This window comes from Desmodus rotundus, chromosome 6, assembly GCF_022682495.2.
Source record: "Desmodus rotundus isolate HL8 chromosome 6, HLdesRot8A.1, whole genome shotgun sequence".
NCBI classification, from domain to species: Eukaryota; Metazoa; Chordata; class Mammalia; order Chiroptera; family Phyllostomidae; genus Desmodus; species Desmodus rotundus.
Window position 1 is genome coordinate 41,135,440 of NC_071392.1, and position 13,704 is coordinate 41,149,143.

Consider the following 13,704-nt stretch of genomic DNA (forward strand, 5'->3'; position numbering starts at 1 on the left):
TAGTTATTCATGAGTATTTTATATTATTTAAAACATATATGCAATGAAGTTTTCAAATTATTGGTCTTTAACATGTTGAAAAGATGGAATATAAAATGTGCCTAGAAATACGTGCTAGATGCTGAGACGAAGGAAGAAATCAATCAGAAGTTTATATAATTCAGACTCTAGTGCTCTTTGTCATAATTAAACCAGCAAGACCGTTTTGATTATTACTATTTTATTGAGGTGAGGGGGTATTAAACAAAACCTTTGAGAACAATGATAGATTTCTAGGGGTATTCTGAATGTTATGATCTTGAATAAGTAGTTACCAAAAATTAGGTATACAAAATTAAAAACAGAATTACCCAAGGAAAGAGTTATGAATACTTGAGTTAAAAAGAAAATAACTGAATCTCTGACCCCTTAAGGCTCTCTACAATGATGCTTAATTTTAATTGGTAGATAATGTTGTAATCATAAACACGACGTGGAAGTAAAATAACAGCAATGACCTGGAGAATATTACTAATATCACATAGAGTGCCAAATCGTAGTCAAAATTCCAATTCAAGGGTCAGCTTGTCCTATTTATAATTCAAAACATTAAGCTGTGGCTAAGTCTGTCACTAAAGTCATGTTTTCCTTAATGTACAAACTGCCTTTCATGACACCTATAGACTACTAGAAGTTCTTATTAACAAACTCCATAAAATAGGGCATTTTATCAATCTAGCGTGTGCAAATTTAGGCTTTTAAATTTACATTTAAACAATTTATAAGAGGTTTAGAAGAGAGGAAATGATAGAATGAATATATTTAACACAATCAAAAATATGGTATTAAACTTGACTTTTTTGAGAAGGCAAATTAAAACTGAAAATAGTGCTCAAAGAGTCACCAGCTTATAATCTAATTTTAGACAAATTCCATATTTATCAAAAAATAAACCTCAGCTTCTTAATTTTTAATTTAATTATTAAATTTAATAGATAAGTAAATTTTCTGAACTTGGAAAACTGAAGCCATGTGACACAAAGACTTTTTAAGAATTAGAATATATATACCAAGATAATAAATAGGGTTAGCACACTAAATTATAATACGAATTTTGAATGCTATTATATTTATCCAGTTAAAGTACAACAATATCGACCTTCATATTTGGTACTCACAGGAAAGAATACACCAACAATTTTAGAAACAGGGTACGGCACGATTTTCAAGAATGGGTCCTCATACCCCCACAATATCTCTTTCACAGTTCTCCTTTGGAACATAGTTGACTTTGACTTTTTGATAAGTGAGTTCAGTATCGACTGAACAAATGCATTTGGAAAGAGGTGGGGTATAGCCTATAAAAAAAAAACACTATATAAGACACCATTTGCAATATTAAATATTTAACAAATAAATAGATTAAACACTAGAATTAAGTTTAATAAAATTTTAAAAACCGTATCTCCAAAATTACTGCCAAATCTTGCCAGAATTAGAAGTATAATTTGTCTAATCCCTAGATGAACACATTTGAGTACAATTTCAACCACAAGGAGAAGACATTCAAAGTTAAGTCCTATTGTTTTTTAATATTACACTTTAAGTGGTTGATTAAGTTGATTATTTCATCTTTTCTAATGACCAAAATTTCATTCATATAATGACCTAGGAACAAAATAAATACTATCTATCGGTAGTTCCAATAATGAGATTTTAGAGTAATTTAAAAGAAATAATTCTGTTTGCCTACTCACAGCTACAGCCAAGTTGAGAACAGTGTAAGTGTCATTCTCTGATCCAATTGACAGTGACGGTTCAAAGATGGCACCATTGGGCTGCACAAAAGAGACTGTGTTATTCTGAGAGTCATGGGTTACATTTTCCTTGGCTAGATAGCGAACTCTGAAATACAAAAGTAAATAAAATTCAAAATTATTGTGTCAAGTGAACGTCAGTTCTCAAATGCTATTCATTAGTGCAACATTCTTTTTACTGTGTAGAATGTCAGAAATAGTGCTAAACAATTAGGTTCAAATGGTAAAGATGCCAATGCTGGGTCTCTAGCAAATCAGAAAAAGGGGTCTTAAATTTTCCTCGAAGGGGAGAAGTAATGAGTTAATACAGAAGTTTACACAGAGTCCGTGGTAAAACACAGACAGATACAAGTCCAGGCCTGGAACGGACATGGTGCAGATAAGGGTCAAGACACATTTTCTAGCAATTCCACATAAGTGGTCTGAATTACAAGGAGAAGTTCAGTTAGGTGAAATAGGTTAGAAAGTGGAACATATAAGGTAAGAAGAACGTAGTGTATTGTTAGAAATGCAAGTGATTGAATTTGGTTGAATTGTAAAGTGAAAGAGAAGGATAATTTCCTTGCTTAGACCAATTTCCCTCCCCTTCCCATATATTAAATACTGATTAATTCTAAGCTCTTGGCTCTAACATCTCTAGGCTTCAAAGTACCAACTACATTTTATAAGTGTGTTGAAGAGTGATTATTATAGAGAAAAATATTTTAACTTACAAGACGATCACTGAGATGAAATAGTGTATCCATCATTCATTGCACTATCATATATTTGAATGTATATGATGTAAGGTGAGAAGATAACTAAGGTAAAGACTGAAAAAAAATGGGAGTGAAGTGGTAAAAACAATACTCTCTGCTCAGGTATAATAAAAATGTAAATTTTTGAGTGTATTATGTAACACTCTGAATTATGAGTGTATTGTGACCTCAAGACAATGCCTGGTGCATGATGAGTTCTTATTAAATATTTTTAAATGAATAAATTAATTAATGGGTCTTATTCTTTCAAAAGAGAACTGCCCCTGGCTGGTCTGGCTCAGTGGATTGAGTGCCTGCCAGCCTGCGAACCAAAGGGTCACTGGTTCAATTCCCAGTCAGGGCACATGCCTGACTTGTGGGCTAGGTCCCCAGCAGGGGGCCTGTGACAGGCAACTGCATACTGATGTTTCTCTCCTTCTCTCCCTCCCGCCCCCCTCTCTAAAAATAAATTAAAATCTTTAAAAAAATAGAACTGCCAATCATCTAGAAATATTTTATTCTTAATATAATTTTATCAAAACTTTATTCTTATTTAGGTACTGAAGACAAACAAGGCATATAAAAATCTAAAACAGCTCCCAGGACAGTTTATTATTAGTCAGTTACTATTTTCCTCTTATATAACTGTATTTTAAAATTATATGTTATTAACATTTAGAATTGAAATACTACAATCTTCAAGAACACATATATATATATATATATTAGCTAAATTATTTTGACCTAAATGCTAGAGCTTACTTCCATTGTACTTATAACATTATACCAGTAGATGGCACTCACTGAGAAAATATTCTTTAAACTGAGGGCTGTTATTAGAATGTGCTTTTAAAACGAGAACATAATCAGTCATTTTTTGTTTGTTTAAAAATTAGAATGTATTCAGGTTTTGGAAAGTGTTGGTTAAGAAGGTCAAAGGAAGAAATTCCCCTTGTAATTTGCCTGAAACTGCTTTCTTTGTATTCCTGCCAAAACAAAGTAACTAAAATAAATAAATAAATACAAAATAAAAAAAGTTTCATCTGTGAATATCCTGAAGGAATTACTAAATATTCATAGAGATTATAGAAATGGTGTACATTGGAATATATGTAATTAATATCTCAATCCAGGAAATTACATGCTTTGACCTACATCATACTTGTCAACAAAGTTTCATGAAAAGTCACTTAAGGTACCGTCATCCAAATAAATCTGTGGTTCTGCATGAGAAAGAACACCCTTTTACATGTCTAATTTACACTGGATTCCAAGCATAGTTTAGGAGGAGGTAGGGTCACCTCAACAGATGAAGATTCTCCAGCTATTAACTTTTTCTGGAACGTGGTTTTCCCATTGTTTAAGGCATCCTAACAGACACTAGTGACTCAATTTTGGTGACATGGAGACAAGATGACCCCAACATGATCAGAAATCCCTGTAACATTGTTATATAATCAGAAAATTATTGTTTATAAATGTTAGCTGCAAATCCATCTTCCCTTCTTCAACCACCCAATCACTGCCTCTCCACATGAAACCAGTATCTCTACCCCTCCCCTCCCCAGAGGTTAAAGCCTCTAGGAATAATATATTACTTGTCAGCTATCAGAGTGGGACTAGCACTAGATTCAATATTATGATTGTTTCCCCATATTACGAGTAAAATCTGTAAAGTAAAAAAATAATAACCTCCCACAAACATATAAAAATATAAACAGAAAACATAAGTTTTCAAATTCTAACAAGTATTCTCTTTCCTCAGATGTATTCAATTTCTCAGGTTATGATTTTTAAACAATATGCTTATATGGTCATTAGGTCACATGTGAATTCTAGATTTTCAAAGGCACACATCATAGCTACAACATTTTTGTTTTGAACAAGGTGTTCATATAGGCTTTTGATAGTAACATAAAACTATAAGCCCATGAAGAAATAAAAATACTTTCTGAGGTAAGCTTTTGTTTTCTAACAACAAAAGCCAAGTTTTCTTTGGCGGCGTTGTAAATAGGGACACGAGCACGGAGACGGGAGACTTGGGACAACCGCTAGGACACGAGGGGCACCCAGGCGCTCTGTATGTTGTGTGCTGTACGTAACAGGCTCCACCCCACCACTCTCGTCCTTCCATTAGGTTTGGAGTGTGAGTTGTCAATTGAGAAACAGAATGCATAGAGAGGAAACATTATACAATTATACAATTATAGATGACCTAAAACAAATAATGTACTAAAATTATGAATTGTAAAAAATGATTAAGATATATATGTTCTGGTAAGAATCGATCATGGTATATAACTAGTTATAATCCTTGAGGAAAAATCACATATTTGTATAGCAAGTGATTCAGTGGAACTTAATTGTGTTCCCATGTGGATCTATAAACGTGCACCTGATCCTTGGTTAAGGTTAGTGCTTTGGCACCTCATTCTCTCCCATTTTTTACTTTGATAGTGGGGAAAAAGAGAGTCTATGACTTCTTAATCTGGAGAAAATATATACAAAAATCTAGGAGTCACCAGTTTCTAGGTCTGTGTGAACATGAACAAATCATGTCACATCCCTTGGTGTCAGTTTTGTTTAATTACAAAATGAAAAGTTCTGGCTAATTATTTCCCCTTAATTCTAATAGCCCAAGATGCTGTTCAAAAGTGTGCTCACTATTAGGAATGTAGGATAAAGATATAGCATATTCAGTCTCACTACTGGAAAAATATATAATAATGAATATATAACACTTAATATGTAATGTATATTTCATATTTACATATGTAGTACACTTATTTACATTTATTTATATATTTACTTATATAATATATACAAATATATAATACTGAGAAATAGAACCCTCCATTTGATGTGGAAATTAGATTGAATAGAAATCCTTAGCAGGTACTATTGTTATGTAAAATAAGTATAACGCCGCGGTTCTCAAACTTGAGTGTGTATTGGAGTCACCCAGAGGGGTCTGTAAAGCTTATGGCTGGTTTCCAACCCAAGAGTCTCTGGTCCATGTGGTATGGTGTAGAGTCTGAGAATTTGCATTTCTACTAAGTTCCCAGGCGATTCTGATGCTACTAGCTGAGGGACCACACTTGGAGAACCTATACAATCTATACATTCAATTAAAAAATTAACAATTTTTAAATTAAAAAATTTAAAAATACTCTAGTTTTTAAAATTCCGATAGATGTTTTTCCTATCGAGCATGCATATTTCACAGTTGTTGAGAATATATCCCACAAGTTTAAAACACCTATAACCTCTTAAATGTAGGACAGTTATTTGATGCTAGTCAATTTATACTAAAATCTGTATTTCTTATAAGCATTAAATCCTTAGAGTAGGGTTTTAAATAGGCAGAAACAAAATATTCAATGTATACCATTGGCAAGATAGTATGAGTGGATTTCAAATCAATGGCATTTATTAAGTGGAAGTCTTTGTCACAGACCCATATGACCCACGGAAGAGGGCTGCTTCCTCGTGGGGACTCACTCACCTGTACGTGTAAGGCCCCATTTCCTTAACCTTAATATTGCTGCTGTTAAATGCCACGTCGTCTGGATTTTGCACATCGAAGATCCAAAACTGTCTGTAAACCTCTGTGCCTGTTTTAACCCAGTTTTTATAAGCAGTTGTACCTTCTTCAAGAACAACTTCCTATTAAAAAAGAAAAAAACAAGTTTGGGTTACTTCTTTGTAGTAAGGAAGGACACTTCTGGGCATTTTAACCTTTAGTTAGCCAATGAAAAGACCGTGAGTAAGTACCATGTACATGAGACCCTTTGCAATCTTGCCCACACACTTGCAATAGAAATGTTTCAACAAATTATATTATAGCAACTTCTTTAGTTAACCTTTTACACAAAGAATCTGTGTGTATACTACACGCATGTCTGTTGATCTTAAGGTCAACTACTGGCAAGCCTTAGAGAGTGAGTCTATGGCAATATTGCAACAGTTAGTAACAAAATTTATTAAGAGAATTTTATTAAAGCTATTCTAAAAAGTTCTTATCAGGTAGAACATTAACTTTTCCTTCTGCCCTCAGTGAGCTGGATTAATGAGGCAAAACAGAAAAACAGAGAAAAATCAGTTTTGGAACTCTCTAGTGGTAATGAGAGCTTTTTCCTTTTCTTCAAAACTTGGACACTTCAGGAGATAATCACTCAACATTTATTAAATTAAGAAAAAAGATGCTTCTGAATAAAAAAACCCACAAATATGACTCCCCCACCTCAAAATCCTGCTCAATATGGCTTCCCAAACTCTCGATATACTTGCAGCAACCCAATGGTACGTTTTCAAAAATTACAACAATCTAATATTTCAAATCCTCACCTGAGGATATATTTATTGATTTCAGAGAGAGAGGAAAAAAGAGAGAGAGAGACATCGATGTGAGAGAGAAACATCAATTGGTTGCTTCCCATACTTGCCCCAACCAGAGGTCAAACCAGCAACCTGGGTATGTGCCCTAACAAGGAATCAAACCCTCAACTTTTTGGTGTATGGGATAATGCTCCAATCAACTGGCCCGCACTGCCAGGGCTAATTCATTATTATTAGATTACTATGCTTTAAATAAAAGTATTAAATAAGGAAGTTGGCCTAATATTCTTTCATGAAATCCATTAAAAATTGTCGATGCCCTTTTGTAGTGGAAAAACAATACCAATGACAGAATCAGAAACCCTACATTAGAAATATGTTCCTTTTTTTTAGGATCTGTGGGGACTGAGTGGAAAGTCATCAAATCCCTCAGGGTTAATTTCATTTTCTGTAAAATAAGGGAGTTTCATTTACTCTCCCAATTGCCTTCCACAGTTTTCACTTTTTGAGCTAGAAGCTACTGTACCTACTGCCAACAAAGGTGATTTTGTAGCAGGTCGTATTTCCAGTTAATAACCTTGGACAAAGTGCCCAGAAGGAAAGCTCCAACTTACCCTAGAGTGCTAGAGGAAGAGGAAGAAAACTATGTCACAGAAAATGAACCTAAAGCAGCCCAAGAATACAGGAACAATCTGATCTATTTGTTTCCTTCACCTGGAAGCATCAATTCATAGAACGATGGATCAGGAAAGGACACTGGACATTATTATCACATTTTCTAGGAGGACACGCTGAGGCTCTGAGAAACCAGGTGGCTGGCCCAAAGAAAACCTAGGCACATCATAGAAGAATCACACTGAGAATCCCAGGCTCTGACCCTTAGACTAGTCCTCTTTTACACCACTCTATAACTTTTTTTTTTCTCTCCCCTCTGTACTCAGTTGGTAAAAGTCAAATTGACTTTCATATCTTCCGGAAACTTTACTTATTGCTTAAAACAGAGGAGACGGGAATTCCTTAGAGAAGAACACGGCACCAATCTAAAATACCATTACAAAATCCTTCTTTTGCAATTATTTACACTGGGTATACTGGAGTTGCTGAAATGATGGTAGACCCTATTGCTTTTACAACCAATTGTCCTTGAAAAACTTCCCTTTTGGTTGCAGAAAGTCTGAGTTCCATACTAACAAGCCCAATATTAAGACAAAATTACCTGTAGATAATGTATTATGACTATTCTTCTAAGTGTAAAGATGTTTAATGAGGATATTGAAGGTGAAATCTATATAGAAGCTGAGAGCTGTATTAATTTACCCATTTCAAGAGACTTATGAACACACACGAACCTATACATCTACACGTTACTCTCACACTCTAATAATCTTAAGGACTAATGTAATATCAATTATTTATCATGTACCTCTCAAGGCACATATTTTATTTTAGTTCTTAATGAAGGAAAATCAATAAGGGCTTACAGAATTGAAAAGAGCCTGCGATAGAATGTTCTTGGCAGGACACAATACATCCCTAACTCTAATGCATATGCATTTAGTGTCAGAGGATATGGTAAGTGTAATATGCCTTTTCTCTAAGAGCCATACATCACTTTGCCTTAATTGTTGATCTGATGATATTTTTTAAATGGGAACATTGAAATGCAAACATTTAAAATAAATGCATTGAATTATCAACTGCAAAACTTAGCATCATCTAACCCCATCCATTTTTTAAGAAGTAGAAATGGGCCCTAGAGTAAACAGACATCTGATTCGATGACATATAACAATTTAGTAGCAGATAATATAGAAACCAGATATTTTTACTACAATTTTGTGTGGTTTCCATAGCATCATGATTTGTTTAATGACAAAAATATTAAAGCAGTCAAAATAGGAATTCATTTCTTCTGAACTGAATTGTTAGTAGGTCCTAACACTACTCTGTATATTAGGAAATTGTATAGCCACTCCTTGACTACCAAGACTAAATATGTCACCACTACATTTTTAAAGGAGCAAAAGATTTTACATCCTTTGTGAATTTAAAAGGCCTTAATTTTAAATTGGATTTGGAATATCTAGCCTGTTTTGCAAATCTTTCAATAAATTTGAAGTATGAAGTTGGTCATTACGTGCCCAGAAAAAGCAATGTAATTTTTTTCTTTTTCTTTTTTCTTTTTAAAATTTTTATTGTTATTCAATTACAGTTGTCTGCCTTTTCTCCCCAACCTTCCACCCCAACCCAGCCAAACCCACCTCCCTCCCCCGCCTCCACTGTCCCCTTTAATTTTGTCCATGTGTCCTTTATAGTAGTTCCTGTAAACCCCTCTTCCCACTATCCCCTCCACACTCCCCTTTGGCTATTGTTAGATTGTTCTTAACTTCAATGTCTCTGGTTATATTTTGTTTGCTTTTTTCTTTTGTTGATTATGTTCTAGTTAAAGGTGAGATCATATGGTATTTGTCCCTCATATGGTATTTGTCCCTGGCTTATTTCACTTAGCATAATGCTCTCCAGTTCCATCCATGCTGTTGCAAAGGGTATAAGCTCTTCTTTCTCTCTGCTGCGTAGAATTCCATTGTATAAATGTACCACAGTTTTTTGATCCACTCATTTGCTGATGGGCACTTAGGTTGCACCCTAGTACTTGGCTATTGTAAATTGTGCTGCTATGAACATTGGGGTGTATAGGTTCTTTTGGATTGGTGTTTCAGGGTTCTGAAGATCGTCTCACTTGGTTGGTGTGTGTGTTAGTATCTGTCCCTGATGTTAAGTATACAGACTCCTCAGCCCCAGAAATAGCTGGATTCCAACCTGATGACTCAAGTGGCATGGTCTCCAGTTGGGTTTGAAAGACATTGACCTTGAAACTTCTTATGTTTCATTAATTTGAAGGCAGATGTTTTTGACAGTAGTATCCTCTATCTAGTCACATGCTCACTTGGTTATTGCTGTTGCAAGGGAACAGCACTACATAACTGACAACTTTAGTATATGTAATTATTAAAATGCCCTTGATATCTTCCCATGTGTGGAGTATGAGGGCATAGTTGTAGAAAGTATATTGTCCCATTTCTCAAGGATATTGTAAAACAGTAAGAGGCAAAGAATCACATATAGCAGATTTTAGTCTATGGGTTAGATTCACTTATCCTACCCTCGCCCTGGCCAAGCCTCACCCGGCTTCCTCCCTCAAAGCATAGAGTGAAGTGGTAAAGAATGAATCTAAGATGCTGTGAGTTTGATCCTCAGTTTGGTCATGTACTAACCATTTAAACTCAGGCAGGTAATTAAATTACTTTGTACCTCAGTTTTCTCATCTGTAAAATGGAGATAATAATATTAAACCACATGAAATTAGTACTTCTGAAAGTCAGAATTAACTGAATATAGTTTAATTAAATAATTATCCTCATAGTTTGTTACAAGTATCAGTAAATATAAACTCTTAGAACAGTGCTGACACTACTAGCCCATGTAGCAAGTATTCAATAAACACGTTAGCTATTATTGATATTCAAATCCGATCTATTCTTTAGAGGGAAAATGCTAATATCATTTACTCCCAAACTGTTTTAACTGCTTCATTTATGTGACTTACTAGCTGAACCAGTCATGTGGCAATAACTCATGTAATATCCTGTGAAACTTGTTTTTCTGTTACTTAATCATTCCTCATTTATATCCCAATGAAATCAAAACTTCCTTAAAAAGCAGAAACACACTGAGGGTAATCTTTTTCTCCACACTCACTACCACAATTGTTCTGTTCGGACCAGTTACAAGCAATTTCCCCATGCTCACAAACATTTCTCATTTTTACATGCACGTGTGTGCACTGGGAGAAAAAGAATAAATTAGAATATCAGTGGTGCTGAATCAAAAACTGGCTTCAGTCTCGGATTATCAAGTTACCGTATTAAAACCCAGGATAAAATGTACTGAATCGGATTGAATTAAGTATTTCTAAAACCCAAAAAATTAGCCTCCAAGAATGCAAGAACCTAAAATGGGAGATTTGTTTATTTGGCATGAAAAGTAAACTATGTTGATATTACACTGGGCTGGAGGAAGAGAATTATATATTCTTACCTGCTATTTCTTGAAACACTGCTTTTAAGTGATTTATTATTGTTGTTAAAAGGAAAATATTTCTAGTGTTTAATCCATTTTTTACTATTATATTAATTTAAGATTTGTTTTGGATTCTTTCATGTACTCATATACTGTCATTAAATTTTTTAAAAGTCTACTTTCTTTAACAACTAATACTTCAGGCATTTCTTTTTGAACTTTTTAAATAATATAAAAATCTACAAACTATTTTATTATATCTATAAGCATATGTTATGAAATTAATATAAATGTAATATAGAAATACTATAAGCATATGTTATGAAATTAATATAAATTAATTTACATTCTTAAAATATAATCTATTGATTCAAAAGTTTAGTCATTTTAATGAACATAAACAGTTATTATTTTAATTTACTTTACCTAAAAGCATTTATTATAAGCTACTAAAAATTACTCTTTTCAAGAATTGGAGGAAGAAAAGGATGGTATAATTAAATGATGATATAACTGAATATTAGTCTTTTAATAGATAAATAAAAAGAAAAATGTATTCCCTTCTTGGTGTTCTATAGTTAATATAATAGGGAAACTAAATTAAAATTTACTTAAAATTATTTATGTTATGCAATATTCACTAAACTTTTATTGAGTGATATTAACAAAGCTGAGTGACAGATTATCTTTTGTAAGTTGTGGCAGAACTTTGACCTTTTTCAAAGTGACTTGGTAGTTCCCATATTTGTGGCAGCTTAGACCATTGACTTTTCGTCTCCTTAGCAAGATTATATAAACATACTGACTCAACACAAGTCTATCAAGAACCACAGGACAGAATGTTGGTAAGAAGGTTTTCTGCTATAATCCATTAAAAAAAAGCATGAAGTCCCTAGAAAACATTCCTTGGAAATAAAGAGTAAAAAATACACGTATAGCTCTGGCTGGGCAGCTCAGTTGGTTGGAGCATCCCCCTGTGCATCCAAAGGTTGTACGTTTGATACCTGGTCAGGCCATATACCTAGGTTGTGGGTTTGATCCCTGTTCAGGGCATATATGGGAGGCAAAGGATCAATGTTTCTCTTTCACATCGATGTTTCTCTCTTTCTCTCTCTGTTTTTCTGTCTCTCTCTCTCTGTCTCTCTCAAATCAATAAACATATGCTTAGATGAAAATTAAAAAATACACACACACAGGAAGGAAAATGAGCTATTTCAGACCATTTCAAATTCTAGTGTCAGAATGCCCTCTCTTAGAACTGGAAGATATCATAGAATTCTGACTCTATAGTTTACAAATAACAACAATGTAAGATGATTTTCTTGCATTGTGTTTAATATTTTGCAATTAAACACTTTAATTCTTTTTTAATGGTGCTTGTGTACAGGTAATAACTTTTCCAATGTGCTATTAATTAAATGAAGAAAATAATCTTCAATGAGTTTCAATGGTAAACAAAAAACTGATCAGTATGAAAACTTGTGTGAGATATTCATAGAATAACAGCATTAACCTAAAGTGCTCCTGAGGCTGGGGTAAGACGCCTGGCTCTCTGAGCTTGTACCGAATTCAGACATTCGACTTTTACTATATGCTGAACAGATGCATATGCCAGTCTCACTTAAAAAAATAGTTCTGTAATACTAAATAAAAAAGAAACAGTCTTATTTAAGCAAAGAAAACAGTCCCAGTTTCTTTATATGAGGAAAATTGTCAAGCTCAACATGGATATATAGAAATGTGAGATGAAAATCAGGCTCAGTTGTAAACGGACCACAGGCCCTGATCATTGAAGGGATTCTGATAAGGTCTTAGTTGAAGGATATGTAGCTGGGATACAATGTAAACTATTTTTAATAGGTTTTTGGAACTCATTCTTCTCTCAAATTTCAGTTTTGTACCTCTTCCTTCTCCCAGAGTCTAGATTCATACTGTTCGCTTCAGTCTTGTGAAAGGTTGCACAGAAAACCCTCATTCCAAAACAAGAAGGGAAAACACTCTATTCTTTATTTCAGCCCCTCTTTTTTACCCTATCCTACTGAAATTATACTCCAAAATCTTAGTGACCATGTTTTAACCATTATTTCCTTAATTTTCTTCTGCCTGAGTACATTTTATTCTCTTTCCTGGTGTGCTGGCTTCCTATTAGCTGCCAAAATACTACACTCTTGCTTTTATTTCTTCATATAAAATTATTTTTTTCCCTTTTCTGTTTTGTCTTCAACCACCAAATTATGCACAAATCATATAGTGGTCTCTCTGCTCCTTTGCCTCTACATTCAAACTCTCTGGCAAGCAAATGTACTGTTTAGTTGTATCTGTAGTCTGTATATTACCATACAGAGTAATATACAGTCTGTAGTCTGTGTCGTAATGATAAAATCTATCTGAACTCTGCCCTTTGTAATAGGCACTGATGTTCATATGAAACTATTCATAAAACCTCTGTGCTGTAGTCTCCTAAGGTGTACATTTCTCTCAGTAACTCCCCCGGATATCATGTAGTTTGTACTCCTCTCTCTCCTAACTTAGTCCCTCCATACAAACCGCCGCTGCATCTCATCACCCAGCAGTTCTTTCTAGGCACTGTATCCCACTGGAGCAGAGTGTCTTTGTTACCGAATGTGCAAAGATTAAAGTGCAGTCGTATATTCTCCTTGAAAGTGGTCACGCCCTACATAGTTTCTCCTTGTTTTGCTGTTTTGGGTCTTCTTACTTTCCAACACTTTCTATTGTAGCTAGACCACAAGACT

General features: G+C 34.2%; 1 protein-coding gene across 9 annotated transcripts in view; it reads right to left on the reverse strand.

The window, feature by feature from the left end:
• Positions 1-13,704, reverse strand: part of CD36 (CD36 molecule (CD36 blood group)) — a 79,557-nt gene that overhangs the window by 14,315 nt on the left and 51,538 nt on the right. For all 9 annotated transcript variants that reach the window (XM_045194104.3, XM_045194077.2, XM_045194100.3 and 6 more), the window contains 3 exons: positions 6,039-6,199; positions 1,737-1,884; positions 1,158-1,337 (listed from right to left, as the gene is read on the reverse strand). In XM_045194104.3, coding sequence (XP_045050039.1) covers positions 1,158-1,337; positions 1,737-1,884; positions 6,039-6,199 — 489 coding nt within the window. The remainder of the gene's footprint in view (positions 1-1,157; positions 1,338-1,736; positions 1,885-6,038; positions 6,200-13,704) is intronic.